The 19979-nt window shown below is 39.4% G+C and overlaps 1 protein-coding gene across 2 annotated transcripts in view; it reads right to left on the bottom strand.

The window, feature by feature from the left end:
• CCDC125 (coiled-coil domain containing 125) overlaps window positions 1-19979 on the bottom strand; it is a 69461-nt gene that overhangs the window by 9934 nt on the left and 39548 nt on the right. For both annotated transcript variants that reach the window (XM_029574306.1, XM_029574317.1), the window contains exons 7-10: window positions 13791-13873; window positions 9208-9323; window positions 5178-5288; window positions 3062-3239 (exon numbers count right to left, since the gene is read on the bottom strand). In XM_029574306.1, the coding sequence (XP_029430166.1) occupies window positions 3062-3239; window positions 5178-5288; window positions 9208-9323; window positions 13791-13873 (488 nt within the window). The remainder of the gene's footprint in view (window positions 1-3061; window positions 3240-5177; window positions 5289-9207; window positions 9324-13790; window positions 13874-19979) is intronic.

A 19979-nucleotide genomic window follows, 5' to 3' on the forward strand; every position in this document is an offset into this window, starting at 1 on the left:
GCAGACCTTTATGGCATCTAGAAATTTCACCAACCTGGCATGTCCTGATGAGACATTACCCAATCAGTACTGGGGTAACTGAAATCTCCCATTATTACTGGTCAATTTTATTTGCCTAATTTCTGTTAGCATTTCACTGTCTTGATTCTTCATCCTGGCCAGGCAGAAAGTGGCATCATATACTGCTATATTTCTTCCCCAGCACACAAGGAATTTCTGTTCATAAAAATGTCACACTGGATGTGTTTCTTGCAGAATATTTATCCTGCTAGACTCCATCCCATGTTTAACATATAGTGCTACACTCTCCGCCAATTTGATCTGTCCTTTTATGTCAACATAATTGTACTCTGGTATCAGAGTCCCTCATTGGTAATCCTCCTTTAACCAGGTCTCTGAGATGCCTATTTTGATGTAGATATCTTCATTTAGTACCATACATTCTAATTTTAGCCTTAGGTGTTAAACTTCTGGTATTTTGCATACAATTTAGAGTATGCTTACTATTTATATTTTTATTAGTATTGTCAACCTGCTTATTAGCAGTTAAATCAGATAATTTGGAAAATTTCATGTCTACTTATTTAATTCTACCTGGGCTACTTCAGTCTATCACAACCTCTCCATTGGGATATTCTAACTTCCCTGTCATGCCAATATCCTTTGACGATATCTCACTCCAAATCTCACGCTTCTGAGCAACTACTGGCTTTCCCCCATAATCCTGTTTAAAAAGAAATGCAGTGATATGGCTGCTTTGTGTTTCCTGGATGACATGGAGAAACCTGCATGGAGTGGCATTTGCAATCTTAAAGAGGACACAGTGGAATTTGGTTCCATGTGGGAATTTTATCTACTTTGGGTAAATGCACATAAATCACTACTAGGCAGACTAGACAGGCCTTGTTAATCTTTATCTGCCGTCATAAACTATGTTACTATGTTATCTCCTCTTTAAAATGTTAGCACCAGCAGCCACGTTCCCCCCTGGTTAAATAGGTTACCCCTTCCCAAAATGTTCTCCAGATCCTAATAAATCTAAATCCCTGTTCCCTGCACCATTGTCCTATCCACATTGAGACTCTGGAGCACAGCCTGCCTCTAGGATTCTGCATATGGAATGGGGAACATTTCTAAGAATGTAACTCTGGAGGTTTCTGGATTTCAATTCCTACCTAAACTCTATGTCATTGGTACCCACATTTATTTATTTATTTATTAAATTTCTATGCCGATATTAGTGAGAACATCATATTGGTTTACATCAAAACAATGAACATCGAAAGATAGTTACATTAAACAGGGAGATGGGGAGGGAATGAGAGGAACTGCGAGAAAGAAGATTGAAAGTACCTAGGAAACAGGCTACTCTGGAACAGATTAGCCAAATAAATTAACATTGAGTATACAATTTGGAGAAACAATAAGAACTATGTACAAAAGGGTGTAAGGAGGGTTTGCATGGAAGGTTCGGGTGTGTTTACATGGTTTGAGTATGTTTGCAAGGGGTGAGAAGGGTGTTTGAAGAGCCAAGTTTTCAAGTTGGCTCTGAATTTTGAGGTGCGGGTCTCGAGTCTGAGATTGGAGGGAAGAGAATTCCAGAGTGTGGGTCTAGCAATGGGTAGGGCTCGTTCCCTTGTGGAAGTGAGGTGTGCTCTTTTTAGTGAGGGTACGTGGAAGGTTCCATTATTGGAGGCTCTGGTAGATTTTTTGGATTGTACCAGGCAGAATGGATCAACTAGCCAGTTTGAGTTGTGTGAGAGTATAGCTTTGTGTGTCAGTGTTAGGGTTTTGTATACGATGCGAGAGGGGATTAGAAGCCAATGTAAGTTCTTGAGGAGGGGAGTAATATGGTCATATTTGCAAGCGTTAGAGATGGTTCTTGCTGCTGCATTCTGCAGCATTTGGAGGGGTTTTATAGTAGAGTATGGAAGGCCTAGGAAAAGGGAGTTACAGTAGTCCATTTTTGTTGAGAGGGTGGCTTGAACGACGGTGTGAAAATCACTGGCATGAAGTAATGTACCATGACAGCCAGCTCCTTGCCAGTGCTCTCTAAAATGCTACAGAGATGTGTGACGTTTGCTACCTTCACTCCAGACAGACAAGTTATCAACTGTTTCTCATACCTATTAGTCACCCATCTACCTATATTCCTAATGACTGAATCGCCAACTACAATGGCAGTCCTAACCCTTTCCTCCTGGGAACATGCCGAAGAAAGGCATCCTCAGTGTGAGAGAAGACATCAACTGGAGTGTAAGTCCTAGCTACAAGATCACTTTGTACCACACCAAGTGACCTTGCGCCTCTAAAGCAGCACAGGAGTTGCCAGACTGAAGGTCTCTCTGTCTGCCTCAGCTCCTCCAGGTCTTCCCTTCAGACTCTAGAGATCGGACTTGGTCTCTGGGAGCTAGTAGCAATTTGTGCTGGATGTGTACAATCTCTCACAAAGAGAGAGATATTCATACATGTGGCACTTGGTGCAAAAGACTAGATAGCCCCATTCTGTTGGGCTGCTGTCTGCATCTCAATGTTGTTAAGCTATTAAAGTTATCTAAGTAGGGATGCTTAATCCAATTTAAAATACCTTAAAAAAATTTAAGGAACTTTATTTCAATCTGTTTGTCAATGATCTGCAATAGGATTAAAATTAAGCAATTGCTAAGGTCTGAATTAATCACCTATTGAGTTAAATTGATTCTTATTAGGGCAAAATTCCCTCCTAACCTTCTAATTTGGGTAACAGTTTATGCACTGTATGAAACTGTGTGACAAGGGTGGATAAGAAAAATCAAACATTGCTGATTGTTTCTCCAGAAAACAGCATACACCCCTGTCCACAGCAAAAGAACTGAATTTTGCAAACTCTTAACACTCACTAAGTCAATCCTCTAACTGGGGTATCTGAAATCTCCCAGTTTCCTTAACACACTTTATAGTAATTACACCACAGCATCAATGAAGCAATGACAGCCATTAAAGCATCTTCCAACCTCAAGTGGTACATCCTCCTATATGTTCACAAGAGAATGAGTAATAAAAGAGCATAAGGGACAATCACCATCATCCATAAGATGTTTCCAGTTGTTCATGCGCTTTGTCTCTTTCCTGCAGATCTTGTCCACTTCATTCAGTCGCAGGGTCTGCTCATTCCTCCTCTTCAACTGCTGCTCAAATGCAATTCTGAAGGCATCAGCCACTATGAAGGCTTCTTCTTTACTCTTTTTCTCAAGTTCAAACTATTGTACAAAATTCAAATTAGTTTTAGGGTATATCACACAAGCTATGACTGTCTGTAAATACAGTTTTGCTATGTTGGATAGGAAACAGCAAATATTTTCAGATAGGGGAATGCCCAGTAATAAACTAGTGACTTCAAAAGCAGCATTTCAACATTAATACTCAGCAGCCTCCAGTGGCTCATTCTGCTGCACAGTACAGTGTTCTCTGGATGAAAAAATTACATTTATGATTAAACAAAAAAGATTGTCTTTATCCAACAGTGTTTCCTAGAAACATAGTTTTAAAAAGGTAGTTTAAATTTCAATTCATTCTCCTTCCCTCAAAATAAACATTGTGGACTGCGCCTCAATGTCTGTCTATTGACTAGATTTATCGCAAATCCCGTTTTGGGCGAGGAGAAGGAAAGGAGGGGAGAAGAGAGACACATGCTAACTTTTTATACCACTGTAAGAGGGGACATTCTGACCTCAGGGTGAGGTTTTGGTGTGCAGTTTTACATGCACAGTCAGAGGTACGAACAGCACCTAGAGCAGAGCTTTCCAAACTTTTCATGTTGGTGCCACACTTTTTAGACAAACATAATTTAATGACACAGTAATTCAGTTTACTAGCAAACCAGAGGTTAAAGGTTAAACGAACGAAACATATTTTGACAATTTATGTATATTTCCTTAAATATATACATAAATAAAATGTTTCACGACACAACCTACCTCATGAAAACCTTTCATTTATATTAAAAATAAATATTCCAAGAGCTATTTTCCAAAAAAAACAAGCCCAAGCACATGTCTGGCCCCCACACACTCATCTCTCCCCCCCCCCCACCCCAAGCACATGTCTGGCCCCCACACTCATATACTTCTTCTTTTTGATTGTTGCCAGTTAAATGCTTCACTCCCTTCAGGGTTCAAGCCTGCCGTGGTGCATAACACCTTCCATGATCACCAGACACTGATGCTTGCAGTCAGTACTCCTCGTGGCCAGGCCTCATCGGCAGCAGCAGCTGGGCTCAAGTCCCACCCACCAAGCCCAAAAAGAGTGATTGACAGCAAAAATCGCCCAATAATAAAAAAAACCCCACGAACTGAAAAAAGAAAAAGTGAATCGCTAGAAAAAAACCCCAAACTCATGTCAGAGTTGAAGGTGTGGCGCGCGACACACCTGCACACTGCAGGCAACACACTAACGTGTCGTGACACACAGTTTGGAAAGCTCTGACCTAGAGAGTGCATCAAGCTAGTTTGAGAGTACACTGTAGAAATCTTATCTTTTTGTACCTTTCATCACTCCAAATCACATAAAAACCTTCACTTATGTCTACTGTGCTATTCATCTCTCTGTGCGTGTAAAACTGCACTCCAAAACCTAGCCCACCAAAACCTCATCCCAAGTTACTAGTTGCCCCTCTTACAGTGGTATAAATAGTTTATTTATGAGACTCTTATAAAGAGCGCTCTCTCTTTATGCCCCCTGCCTTATATTTTTTTTTATCCCAGTTGATATTTTCACAAAATTTATAGGAAATTGATAAATCTAGGCCTCAATGAACTGCTTGACTAACTTTCGGGAGCTAATAATCTCTTCTTCAGGTCAGAAGAGAATCAGCAAAAGACTATTCATAAAAGGCATTCCAATTATAACATAAAGGGGAAGAGGGCTTGAGGGGAGGGAATGTTTTATGAGTGACCAAAAGGTAACAGGCAGTATAATTTTTATGGCTTATAAAGAGTTAAAAACGCAGGTCTTTGAGTCCTCACTTATTCCCAATAGTACGGTCAAGCTTAAGCAACTGAACCCCTGGTGGTGTTAGACAGAGGAAGTATCACTGTCTGAGATCCAATAGTACTGTTACTGATATAATGGAAGATTCTCTCCTCTGTTTGGCTACCCACTGCTGTGGCCTGTAACCTAAACCAGAAATTGTAGATTACCTCCCGTCGCAGCTGGAGAAGCTGTTTGCGAGTTGCAGCAGACATCCTGGCACAGGAGCAGGGCTCCCCCCCAGAGCTGTTACAGCAGGTGCAGGCTCCAAGTACTGCCAGCTTAAAATGCAAAAGGTACATAAATTACTAAATATTACAAAGAGATGGTTTTGATTCTTAAAAAAAAAATCACTTCATTCTATTCCCTGAAAGATATAACTACATGAAACAAATCAACAAATTATTCAACAAGATTAGAGAATATTTTTGTGCTGAGCCCATAGGTGTCACTACGTGTGGCTAGGGGTGGCAAGCATCACCCCCAATAAAATGGCTTGCCACCCCTTTGTATCAGATTGGACTCGCAGGGCCAGTGTAAGAACTAGGCAACTGACTACTGCTTTCAGCAGTCTTGCTGAGATGTGGAAGCAGAACCCTTCCTGGCAGCAGGTCTGTGGCTATTGGGCCTCCTCCTTCCTGCTTCCAAGGGGGGGGTCAGAGGTTTATCATGGGTCTGCACAGGTGGGAAGAAGGCAGCCCAACTGTGCCGGAAGGAGCAGAAGGCCTGGGCCTTGCAGGCTAGAAGAAAATAGGCCTTGGGAGAGCAGCATCGGCTGGCCCAGCCAAGAGAGGAGCCAGAGCAGCGGCCAGGCCCTCCTGGCAGGCAAAGAAGAGCAGGAGCAGCAGCTGGGCCCACATGGCCCAAGAGAAAAGCAGAGCAGCAGCCAAAGAGGGAAACCGCTGCATCTGGCTGCTTCCAACCAGCGGTGCCAGCAGTCCAAGGAAAAGGAAAGGCCCAGTAGGGCCATCTGTGGACCTCATCCCACCAGGGGCCAGATGAACAGGAGAAGACGACAGCATGGCCTCAGTGAATGATAGAGAGCATGCATGTGTATGCAGGACCCAAATGTACACAAGAAACATAGGCTATTGCTTAGGGCACCAAGATTAAAAGCGCCAGAGAGGAGTCTGATTGCTTTACAGTCATGTGCTGGCACAGCTTCAAAGAGGTACTGCCATGGCACCCTGGCTATGGGCACCAAAATCTTAAATATGGGCCTGTGTGCGAGAGACAGCATGCATATATGTGTGTGTGAGAGTTTCAGGATAGGATTTCAGTGGAGTACACCCAAAGGCAATCAGGAGGGAAGAGGGGAGGGGCCAATATGCCCCTTCCCAAATCCTCCCGTCTCAGGACATGCCCCCTTCTCCAAGTCGCAGTGCTAGCACCACAGCAGCTGCAGCAATTGCAAATTTTAAAAATTCAGCTCAAGACATCCTGCATCCCTCACATGCTGGCAGGCCCTGTGGCATCCTGCCCCCATCCTGGTTTCCAAGGTAACAGAAATCCCATGCAGGAGGGGATGCGGCACAGCAGGTTCCATCAGCACGTGAAGGCTGCAGGAGATACCACATTGAATTTTTTTTTAAATTTCCAATTGCTGCTGCTGCTATTGCTATGGACCTAGTACTGCTAAGAGGACAAGAAACATTGCAATGGCAGACCCACATGAAGGCTTGACAGTGGCAGTGACAGAAACACAAACGGCAGAAAAAGACCGTATGGCCCATCCAGTCTGCCCATCCATCCAATTCATTTAGCATTATAATTCTCATCACTCCCTTAGAGATCCCTTGTGTTTATCCCTCGCTTTCTTGAATTCAGATACTGTTTTTGTTTCCACCACTTCCACTGGGAGGCTGATCCATACACTTAAGCACCTAGACAATTGCCTCCGGTGCCAAATTTGTATAAGTTACCTATTCCTAAATCCCGGCCTGGAGAGCATGCATGTCAAAATGACAGAGAGCACACATGTGTGCGAGAATGAGAGGGTATGTATAAGAGAGAATGAACATGTGTATTAGAAAGTGTGAATATGAGAGAGAAGAAAGTGCGCGCGCCATCCCCTCCACTACTCCATGACAATCTCAGGGAATCTGAAAATCTAGTTTCCATGTATTGAAAGAGGAATTATTTTATCCTTATTTGTTTTAATTATTGCATGGTATTGTGATATGTATGCTGTTTTGATATATTTTATTAATGTTTGCAAAATTGTGGATGTTCTGGTCATCAGTTGTTTTGAAATATTTTTTCTTTTTATTAATATAGTTTTATTATTATGTTTTTGTTATGTCTTGATTTTGTTTGATGTTTTATGAAGAACGGTGATATTTCTGTTTTTTTATTTTGTACTGCATACAGAGCCTGGCTTGTTGAGAGTTCTTGTTCAGTTTGCATGTTTCTGCTTACATTTTATGGCATTTAATTCTTATTTAGTAAGGATTGGTCTGTGTTCTGCATGTATGACCGAGGTAAGGTATTGTGCTATCTTGAGGCTTCTTTAAGGATCTGTTGTAGTACAGTCTGTTGTGTTTTCCATATAGGAGCTGTATTGCATTGCTTTCTTTTCCTAGGCAAGGTTGTTGCTGTTTGAATTCAGGGAGTTAGTGCTGTGTCTTTTTGCAGAGCTTTGTGTTACTTCACAAAGTTCTTGCAGTGAAAGGTGTTTATGTTGCTGTTACTGAGGTGATACCAGAATTTATAAATTTTACTTTGAATAGTGAGCTGTAAAGGGAAACCACCAAGGTCCATCATAAGGGAAACTTCGAGATGCAAAGTGTATGTGAAGATGGAGGGTTTATATTCAGATTCTGTCCCTTTATGCATAGGCTCCAGTCTTCATTCTCATATCCACACTGAAGAACTGATTGAATTAGGCTATCAAATAATTAATTGTTATTTTACTAAGATGATGAAGCTGTCCAGGTTTTTTTTTTTTTGGGGGGAGGGGCGGTTTAATTGCACAGAAGGCTCTTAGGAATTTTTTTTTTATTATTTTGTCTATTATAGCCAATTTAAAGGCAGGGGATTATGCTGTGGGGATGGGTGCGATTTGTGGAAATGTCACTTTGGCTTGCCCCCTCCCCATTTCCCCCCCAAAATAATGTCCTACCCACATCTATACATATTCATCTTCTGCTTATACTGCTCAAACTTATTTTTTGCCATGTAATCAAAAAAATATTTTTTTTTAATTTTAAGTTAAATTTCATAATGGCAACGAGTTATTTAAAAGAAAAATACAAAGCACGTGGGTAGAGATAATACTTAAGGCTAATAAACGTTTAAAGATGTAAACTCTCAGGATTGCTAAGGTTTTTCTCTCAGGTATGATCAGGATGGTAACTTGGTAGTCCCACAAGCTTCCATCAAACACCTACTTACTACAAGTATCCTGTGGTTTTGTTAATTTTTTTTTTCAAATTTATATTCTGCCTTTTGCGATTGGTCAGCCATTTCAAAGCAAATTGCATTCAAGTACTGTAGGTATTTCCCTGTTCACAGAGGGCTTGCAATCTAAGGAGTCTATTTACTAAGCTGTAGTATTTTCTTTCAACTAATTCTTACTTTTGTAATGGGCTAACATGATCCTCTCCCTAGAAAGACATGGCGTAGCCCTCCTGGAGGAGATACCCAGTGCTGTTTTAGACTGAAGGATGGAGCTTTACTGAAGCTTGGTTTTACATTCTCCGATGTATGAAATCCAGGAGAAGAAAAGTCAAGCACATTCCCCCCTCAATCTAATCTAAACCATGTTTGGGGAGATAGGAGAACATGCCATGCTGTATTTTGGCAGCTTTCACCACTGCTTGCAGAACATACATAGAGTAATGGTTGTAATGTTTGTGTTTTATTTTTGTTATGTATGGCATTTCTAAGTCATGTGAGGACAATATTTTCTACAGAAGAAACAAAAAACAAACCCATACCAAATGATAGCATACTTTATAAAGTATACCACAGTAAACTGATTTTTCTGTCAAACATGGATTCCCTATCATTTTCTTTACACAATACCCTTCACTTTTGTAAAACATTGATTCACAATGATTTTTCAATACACAGATTAAAAGGAGTCACCGGAATGAGTAAGACTAGAAGAATCAGACCTTGGGTTTAGATAACTGGATTGCACGGGTGCAAAAAAAAAAAACAAAAAACACCTCAGAAACCTCCTCCCCCCACACTTACTTCAAGAGCTGTGATGTCGGTAAAGCCACTTGTACTGACAGACATGTTTTTTTGAAACATCTTCTGTTGTTTCACATCAAGCATTGCAAGCAACTCCAAGTACTGCTGGTTGAGGACTGTTCAATACAACATGAGAAAACCAATATTAACATAAGAACATAAGAAATTGCCATGCTGGGTCAGACCAAGGATCCATCAATCCCAGTATCCTGTTTCCAACAGAGGCCAAACCAGGCCACAAGAACCTGGCAATTACCCAAATACTAAGAAGATCCCATGCTACTGATGCAATTAATAGCAGTGGATATTCCCTAAGTAAACTTGATTAATAACAGTTAATGGACTTCTCCTCCAAGAACTTATCCAACCTTTTTTGAACCCAGCTACACTAACTGCACTAACCACATCCTCTGCCAACAAATTCCAGAGCTTTATTGTGCGTTGAGTGAAAAAGAATTTTCTCCGATTAGTCTTAAATGTGCTACTTGCTAACTTCATGGAATGCCCCCTAGACCTTCTATTATTCAAAAGTGTAAATAACCGATTCACATCTACTCTTTCAAGACCTCTCAAGATCTTAAAGACCTCTATCATATCCCCCCTCAGCCATCTCTTCTCCAAGCTGAAAGGTCCTAACCTCTTTAACCTTTCCTCGTAGGGGAGCTGTTCCATCCCCTTTATCATTTTGGTCACCCTTCTCTGTTCTTTCTCCATCGCAACTATATCTTTTTTGAGATGCGGCGACCAGAATTGTACACAGTATTCAAGGTGCAGTCTCACCATGAAGCAGTACAGAAGCATTATGACATTTTACGTTTTATTAACCATTCTGATTGTTTGCTTTTTTGACTGCTGCAGCACACTGAACAGACGATTTTAAAGTATTATCCACTATGATGCCTAGATCTCTTTCCTGGGTGGAGGTCCTAATATGAAACCTATTGTTGTGTAACTACAGCGAGAGTTATTTTTTCCTATATGCAACACCTTGCACTTGTCCACATTAAATTTCATCTGCCATTTGGCTGCCTAATCTTCCAGTCTCGCAAGGTCCTCCTGCAATGTATCACAGTCTGCTTGTGATTTAACTACTCTGAATAATTTTGTATCATCCGCAGATTTGATAACTTCACTTGTCGTATTCCTTTCCAGATCATTTATAAATATATTGAAAAGCACAGGTCCAAGTACAGATCCCAAGTACAGATTACTGTGCACCTATTCTTCTCTATTTACATTCCATCTGTCACTTCTGATAGCAGCACAACATCCTGGAGTAATTCAGAGACTGATCACTTCCGCACCCTCCAGTGGAATGCAGATCTTTTTTAAACCTCTTGGAATAAAAACTGGGATCCTTTGATAGCTCGAGTATTTAGTGAATCCTGATTGTTCAGAACCTCCTTTTTCCATTCTAGAGTAAGAGATGGTTTTTTATGAAATCAGCTGATCACCAGGCAGGATTAGTAGTACACACTGTATCTGCTTCCTTGTCCGGTGTGATGCCATTCCCACCCAGTTACTTAGTTTTCTCCCCCCTGCAATCATCTCATCTGTCACATCCTCAATGTTTCGCTTTCCACTGCAACCATTCCCTCTGCCTTCAAGCATGCTGTGAACACACCATTCCTCAAAAATCCTTCACTGGTCTTAAATATTCCCCATTCCCCCAGTTTCAGCCTTCCGTCAACCACCTAACCTGAAATAAAAACTTACAAGGAGTAAGCTCCAAACAGAATAAAACCTTGCAGGACACCATGATTCAAGCTGTGCCAGCAGATCTCACATGACCCTATAACTACCTACATGGGAAAAAACATCCAAAATAAGGGATTCGCGTTCATCCAAAATAAGGGATTCGCATTCATGCTGCTCTACGAAAATTGTGTACATGATCCAATGCAAAAAATATGAAGGATGCTACATTGGTGAAACAAGCCAAAAATTAAGGACAAGAGTAAAACTTAATAACAAAAAACATTATAGAGAAAGACCAGAATGACAGTTCATGAGGTGAGGTCTTTTCAAAAGAAGACCATTCCCTTAATGATTTCACAATCGGTATACTTAAAGGGAACTTTAGAAGTACACAACAGAAAACATTTGAAATTAGGATGATCAAATACTTTGTAACAAACACAAAAGGACTTAAGAACATTGGCTCTCTCACCCACTATCAAATACAAGCCCTTTCAACTGCAAACTTTAACTGTCTCATCACTTCTGGCATTCTTCCCCTCCCTCGTCCTTTACTAACACACAAGCAGACAGCCTTATTGACCCAGTGTAACTGCTCTATTTCTTCACTGGCCTGATGAAGAGAGGATAACTCTGGAAATCTTGTCACAGATGTATCAACAGACCCTAGAATGCTTTTCACCATAGTAAAAAAACCTCATCAAATCACCTAATGAAACAAGAACACCTCCAAACACATGTCAAAGCAACAACTTTGCAGAATACTTTACTGAAAAAAAAATCAGAAAACTTTTAAACAACTCTAACATCGACAACACTTCACACATCCAATTTCCCATATCACCTCTGGAAATAACAACAACCTGGAATGATTTTGACTTTGACTCAACTCTTGAAATCCAAAGAATAATCAGAAAAATGAGCCCAGCAAACCACCCCATTGACAGCATCCCCATACAAACAATTAAACTACTTGATATCTCAACAATAAAATCATTAACGGACATATTAAACCTCTCCCTCACTGAAGGGATATATCCTGAATGCCTAAAATCTGCAATCATCAAACCACTAATAAAAAAAAAAAAAAGTGTAACCTAGATCCAGAAAACACCAAAACTATATATATCAACCTATGATGGACTAATAAAACCACAAACTCTACAACAGACATCTAAGAACTTTTTCCTATATAATCTAACCCTCTATTACCCCCCAATGCTACCCAATTTTATCTTTAAATTGTATTTGTTAAAATTCTAATGTTATTCTCCTAATGTAAACCGTTATGATGGCAAAACCGAATATACGGTATACAAATCATGTTAAAATAAATAAATTTTAAAAAATGTATTTAGTTCAATAAGGTATCACCAACAACTTGTTAACCCTTAATTCACTTATCAAAGTAGACTTAACACAACAACCACAATTCTTTACTTCTTGCTTAGATGTTATATCAGGTGGATCAGATTCTATGACTGCTTAAAGTCCCTTAGTTTTTAGAAGAATCATCTCAAATCTACAGGTTGGATAACTGCTGGAATTCAGCCTTTCAATACGATCTGTAGCATTTTAAGACATTTTTAGTTATTTTCAATTTGTTCACAGAAAATCTTTTCTATGCAAGCTGTTTACTAAATTCTCTGCAATAAGTTTACCTAGCTTCTCTTACAGTTTGATTTTTTCCTTGCTTGGGAGCTCACACTGCTTTTGACTGTGGGATATTTATCTATTCTGGCTTTTTTTTTTATCCTCTGTCATTATCTGGGCCCATAACCCATTTTTTGAGATATTTGACACACAATAGAGTTTGTTTAGAAAAAAGAATGCCTTCTGAAGAAAAAACAAGCCAAAGAGATTTCCTCTTTACAAGGATTTATCACTTGAAAAGTTCTGATCTGAATTATAATTTTCTACATATATTTTGTTATGACTTGTAATTCTGCTTTTTTAATAGTTATTGGTTATCATGCATTTTATTCCTATTTGCTTGTATTTTTATCATGGTTAATGTAAGCCTGAACTAAAGGTTCTCCCAGCACAATAAGAGTAATGACACAATACTTGGATTTAAATGGGCTGCAGCTCTATTAATAACAACCAAGCACTCATCTAGTACCCCTACTTGCAGTTCTATCTAGAAAAGATGAGATAAGTGTATAATCTCCCTCTTCCTCTGAGGGCAGGGTTGGTCTAATCAGTCCATCACAAGACAGCAAGGCAGCAGTCCTTTTGGTGAGGGGACCGCTGGCTGGCCCTCACCAAGCAACCCACCACATACAAAGGTTGCTAGCCAGCCTTACCAATACACAGTCCCCACTGCAAGCTAACAGGTCTACTAGTAAAACTGGGGCCAATCGTGACCCATACCACAGACAACTCTGTCTGTGCCAGAAAATTCAAAATATGTGCATTTCCCTAACAAACAGATCCCTCCTTCACATCCCAGCCTGGGTACCCCTGCCCATTCTGCAACAATTAGTTAATTACAACAAAAATCAATTTATAAATATAGAGGTAGGTAATAAAATTTCATATAGGGTTGTCTAACTGATTCAAGCTCAGTTTGCCAGGCACATAACCTAGGGTGGAAGGATGGGGATAGAGAAGCAAAGAGTCCGGATGGAGTGCCTGTTTTATTCCTCTCTTGTCCTTCCCATGCTCTCCCTTCCCTGTTTGAATGGCCCAATCAGAGCTAAGCATTGGTCAAGACAGCAACAGCAGGGGAAACTAGCTTGTTGTACCAATGCATAGTATTACTCTGTATTGTGCCCTGCTTCATATCCAAGCCAATTAATTTTAGATTTCCACACAACTGGTAAAAATAAAAAACCCACACAAAAGGAAAATTAGAAAAATGAACTGCTTAACTATTTACTTACTTATATTTTCTGATTTCAAAGTTTTAATTTCATTTGTTCTCAGTTCCAGAGTTTCTTTAAGAGCAGCATTTTCACAATAAATTCTGCAAAACAGTAAAGAAATATTATTTAATACATAAGAATCCGATCCGACACTTAAAAATTAAGTTCTCCCCCTTTTGGGCACTACCAATGTGCTAATGTACAGTCTCTCCTCTGTCAATATGCAAAAGAAAAAAGTTAAACAACTTGAGCCATTTTTACTGGACTAATTCCCAACATTGTTTACTAGCTTTGGAGTTACATACACACTAACACACACATTTTATTATATCTACGGTAGGCTAGAACAAAAAAAACCAGACAGAAATGGTGTCATGCATGCAAAGAAATTATTAGACAACCCAATAGGGGCAGAATGTTTCATGGTTCAAATGGGCTGCAAGACTAGGCTGCAACCTTATGGCTGTGATAACTTTCTAAATTGTTTCTTAAATATTCAGATTGAAATTATAAACTTGCTGATAGTTGGTGATTTTAATATTCATCTACATGAATATTTGACAGGCCAATTTGATTCTTCTATCTACCCTCAAGGATTTGCTCAATAGGATAAACAGACACACAAAAGGGCATGTTTTGGATGGGATATTTTTGTGCACTGGAAGGGGTGGTTAATGAGGGACATGAATGTTAACCCATTAGCCTGGTCAGATAACCATTTCATCTGTTTTAATTTACTGGTGTGTGATCTTAGTAGTATTTGGGGGGGGGGGGGAAAACGACAAAATATTTTATTTAGAACAAAAGAGAATTTAATTGCTATAAAGCTTCTTGACACTTTCGATCAATCACCTTTTCAGGCTGACAGGCATCCAAGACTGTTGGGTAGATAGCTGGCATCAGACAATAGATACTTTGGCCCAATGAAAACTAAAATGCTTAGATCTCAAAATTCTGCACCATAATTTACAGATGATCTGAAGAGTACAGTTTAAAACTTTAGTCCTAGCTCATGAAATGTATTCTTATGGGTGGGCCTGATTATTTGAAAGAAAAGGATAGCCTGGTATATACCAGGAAGGGCGTTACTATCTGCTCAAAATATTCCCTCCCCCGAGTATGCCCCTGATGTGGACATTGAATATGTGGAGACAGGAAGAGAGCTTTCTGGTTATGTTCCATAACTTAAAAACCATAGTAACATAGTAATGATGGCAGAAATGACCGAATGATTCATCAGTCTGCCCAGCAAGCTTCTTATGGCACTAACTGCCATGAAGTGACCCCCATATTTCTCTTAAGGGTAGCAACTGCTACTCCATGCAGTTATCCTCAAGCCATATAATAGTCCATAAAAAAAAAATGTACTGCTAGCAATATATTTAATTGCTAATGAGCCTTCTTGAAAATTCAGATAGTGCTGCTTCACGTGCTTTGGTTATGGCCTTGGCTGTAGAAGCAGTCCTGTGCTTTTTCCCTTATATCTGCGTATCAGTACCCCAGATGGTAAACGTCAGAGCCCGTGTTGGTTGTTGTCTAAATCCAGTTTCCCTTTTCTTCCTGCCATGGAAGCTGAGCGCAACGGTGCAATTGCATCAAAAGCATCAAGGTTTATTGGTTAAGGGTAGTAAACACTGCACCCAGCAAGTTACCCCCGCCCTCAGATTTTCTTAATTTCCTAGCCTTTAGGGATCCACAGTATTTATCCCATGCCCCTTTGACTGTTTTCGTCTTCACCACTGTGGAACACAACGTCAAATTTCTTCATAGTATTTCGGAAAAGATTTGAGACCTGGTTTTTTTTAATAAGGCTTTTAGAGGGCTGGTCTAATTTTATAAGAATGAAATATGTGGTATGAATATTCAGTACAATTTTTAATTTGTAGGAGGCTGTTTTATCCCATACAATATGAGGGTAACATTCAAACAACCCAGCACAGCCGCATAAACTTGCATATATGCCAGGATGGAGATCTACAATAATATTTCATTACCCACATTTATCAGATATGTGCAATTTATAAAACAAACACGTATGTATGCTTATGTGCAAACACAGGCAATGCTTTCCCTACTAATGTTAAAAATACATGTGCATATATTTTATATATGAAAATATAGTAGGACTTGCTCACATAACACTATTTATACCCACAAGTCAGCATATTTTAAAACATGTGCATGTAATTGATATTATCAGTTTCCACGATTCCTCCATCAGTTCACCCAGTCCTTCTCCAGGTTATTAAGACCCTCCTGGTTTTTCAGCCTGAATTCCCCCAGTTCACCCAGACCTCCCACGCGGTCAGTAGTACACAATAAACAAGTCTGATACCATACATAGTAACAGTCATGACGGCAAAATCAATTACACACGGTAATAAATAGGTGCAAAATTTACACAAATGATTACCAAATGTATGCACGTCCCTTATAAAATAGCAACTTACGCATGTAACTGTTGGCTCCACCCCAGAATACCCTTAGACCACCCCTTTTTTCGTGTGTGCATGCGCACGTGAAACCTAAAGTACATGTATATTTTTCATGTTTACAAAATAGTGCTTGTGTAAGCACATGCTACGTACGCATATACAAGTTAATTTTAAGCACATAATTGCTTTAAAAATGTATTCCTGTTTTTATGTTTATGAATTTTATGCTGCTTGTGGGTATGATGTACCTTACATTATACTGTCAGTGGCAATGCATGTTATATACAGGGCAATTTTGTAAGTTGCTTGGAACTTTTAAGACAAGTGTCTGAAAATGGAATGAATGAATACATTTTATAGTGGGAGGGGGGAAGAAAAAGGTAAAAAGGGAGAGTTACAAGAGGAAAAACTTCATTTCCAATTCAATACAAATTAAATATCTTTTTCTATATAAAAAGAAATTTGTGAAGTCCCCTCTTTTTGTGAGGGGCTGCAATCAGGGCCAGCTCTAAGCTAACAGGCACCCTGGACAAAAACTTTGGTCTTCTTCTGCCGTCATTTCTATGTTTCTATTTCATTGAGGTTTTATATGAGTAATCTTGAAAGTGTCTTATGTTACAGACCTGATATTTTATTTTGTGTTGTATCCAAGCCGCTTGCATAAGCAGCTGCTTATGAGCAAATTTTAGTATCTTTGCAATGACCAACCGCAGATGAGAATCACCATCCGGCTTCAAGCCCAGCCTATGCACTCTCTCCACAGTCACACAATATTGCAATTCCCTCAGTTTCAATACTTCCGGGAGCCATTTCTCCAAAAAGGTAGGCAAGTTTTTATCCTCAATACTCTCCGGTAGCCTACAAGTCTTATGTTACTCCTTCGAGCACAATTCTCCGGCTCATCTAAATTTCTCTTCTTGCGCCACCACTGTTTTCTCTAATTTATCCACCTTTCCCACCAGACAGACATCTGTCCCTCTACCATGTCTAAGCTGGAGCCCAACTCTGCCAGCGAATTTTTTTAATCTGTTATTTGATTTGAGATAGAGTCCAACTTCTCTTGCACTGTAGCCACAACTGCTGACGTCAGCTCCGCACTCTGCTTAACTACCACTCTGCTTAACGGCGGTCCTTCCTCAGATTCCAAGTCAGCAGCCATCTTGTCTTCTATTGCTCTCATTTTCTTTTTCCTGGCCAGAACGGGTTTGCTATCAGTCAATTTCTGCATGTATTTATCTATAAACAAAACCTTTTATAGTGAGAAAAACATCCAACATCAAACATATATACTGATTTCTCACTTTGTAAAGAAATGAAGTACAATTACTGTATGAAATAAAGCAACTTTCATATAGCATCAGGTTCCTGAGAAATGTATCAGGTAACCTATCAAAGCCAAGATAGATTCTGTGTGCAGTGTTGTATAATCATTAGTTACTTAGAGTGCTTTTTCAAGCTAGCATCAGCTTAGCTACTGAAGTTAGTAAAGTACTTAACTTGAAAATTGTTGCCAAATGCTGCAAAACGTACTTAACTTTGAAGTTGTTGCCATGTACCGCGATGTACTGTAAATCCAATAGCAAGATCCCCTTCAGGTACACGATTATATTCCCCGGCCGGGGCTGTACATTAAACGTCCTGCAAATGGGTCCCTTTCAAGTCCTCATCGCCGCTCGCTGTCTAAACGCCTGACTCTGCAGGGTTTCGGAATCTCTTCCTTCTTCAGGGATGTAGCAAGCTGATAGATAGCGGCCAGTTCTGTGGATATGCAACTTTATGTTTGTGATCAGCGAAGAGTTAGGGTAATCTTCCCGTGTGTGCAGGGATTACTGTAGCATCTAACCTATACACGGGAAGATTACCCTAACTCTGCACTGCACACAGAAGCTATCTTGGTTCTGATAGGTTACCTGATACATTTCTCAGGAACCTGCTGCTGTATGAAGGTTGCTTTCATACAGTAATTGTACTTCATAAGTTCTTTACAAAGTGAGAAATCAGTATATATGTATTTATCTATCGACATGCGATGTGTTGAGGAGTACTTTTTGAGAGATTTTTGGTGTGATTAACTCCCAATTACCACAGAGGATGACGGGATGGAGCCCAGAAGTCTGCATCCTAGGTTCACTGCATCACGTGCCCTCCCCATTTTTTTTTGGCATCTTTAAAGCACAAAAAAGGTAAGGAGTGCTTAGAATGACAGATTTTGAGCCAGGGGACTGGGAGTGTCAGCCACAAGTGTCCTTGCCATTCAGTACATCATATGATCTCCCTGACTTTTCACATTTTTAAATGTCAAACAAGAATCTCATTCACTGCTCTATTTCATAATCCCCTCACTTCAAGACTGTGTGGAAGGGAGAGAGATTTACACACAAGCTTCAAATCTAGAAAACAATGTGCAATGTTTAAAAAAAAAAAAAGTAGTACTTCCATGGCCTGCATTAATGTTAAGAATTTTTATTCAATACTCTTGCATATTGGAAACTGTAGTCTGCTGGCTGCGATACCTTTCATTGGACTACCAAAAATTAGAGATACTGATGTTTGTTTTAAAAACACATGTGGTCTCACAACTTTCCTTGAAGATTCCCTTGATAATATTCCCACCAGAGCCACTTTGCTTGTATCATTTGTGTCTAAGAGTGATAAAGAAGAAGTAATTTGTAAATACTTTCAGTATAAACAGATGATTTTTTGTGGACAGAAAGTCCAAATTTTTCCTGATGTTTCAAGAGCTACACAAGCTCGTAGGAAACTTTTCTTAGCATACAAACAAAGGGTTCTGGATTTGGGTGCCAGTTATTTTCTAAAATATCCATGTAAGTGTTTACTTACATATAATAATAACAAGTTTGTTTTTTCTGACCCATTACATTTGGAACAATTTATTAAAGATAAAACTAGCAATTAGTTAGCGAGGTTGCTATGAAGGTAATTTAGGCTGCGAAATAAAGAGAGATGTTGCAGTTACAGTCGCTCTCCTCCTTTTCTCAAGAATGTGGACTAGATTAATACAAATGTGGATAAGTTGGTTTTCATTATTGTCATGTGATATAACTATTTTCTTTAAATTCCTTGATTTTTTCATTGTATTCAATGTTTAATTTCAATAAATATTAAATTAAAAAAAAAAACCAAACAAACCACGTGGTCTGTCACAGCTGAAGAAAGGGACCCATGAGGTCTCCAAAGCGCAAGTGAAATATCTTCATAAAATTCTTACATTGATTCAATAGAAGGTACCACCTCCTGCAATGAATAAAGGTTTCAAGGATAGATATAAACTAGAATGCTGTACTACCAAACAGTAAGAGCATGTGTGCTTTGCCAAAGGACTTTTAAAAGTCAAGAGTACTAGTACTTTTAATTTTTTTATTTTTTTTTTAATAATTCACTAGTTAAATTTATTAGACGAATTCCATGCTTCACATCCCCTGTGCCCTGGATCTGGCAGATGTCGGGCAGGCTGCAGAAGTGATGTAGTTGTTCCTGGGGTGGGAGAGAAGACAGCTGGCTGCTGCGGCACAAATAAATGGAAGACAAGTCAAGCCTCAGAGGATATGTCCCTCCAGCCCTGGGAAGTTACTTCTGTATTGCTTAGGGGGTGAGGGTATACAAAAAGGGGAATAATGGGTGCTAAATATATATTTTAAAACAAACAAAAAAAAGATTAAGATTGCCCCTTGAACTCAGATTTATATTCCATTACATAGGAGGAGATGTAAGCATTTAGACAATTTCAAAGTTCCTCCTACTTAACCATTTC

The sequence above is a fragment of the Rhinatrema bivittatum genome, chromosome 1 (assembly GCF_901001135.1).
Source record: "Rhinatrema bivittatum chromosome 1, aRhiBiv1.1, whole genome shotgun sequence".
In the NCBI taxonomy this organism is placed as follows: Eukaryota; Metazoa; Chordata; class Amphibia; order Gymnophiona; family Rhinatrematidae; genus Rhinatrema; species Rhinatrema bivittatum.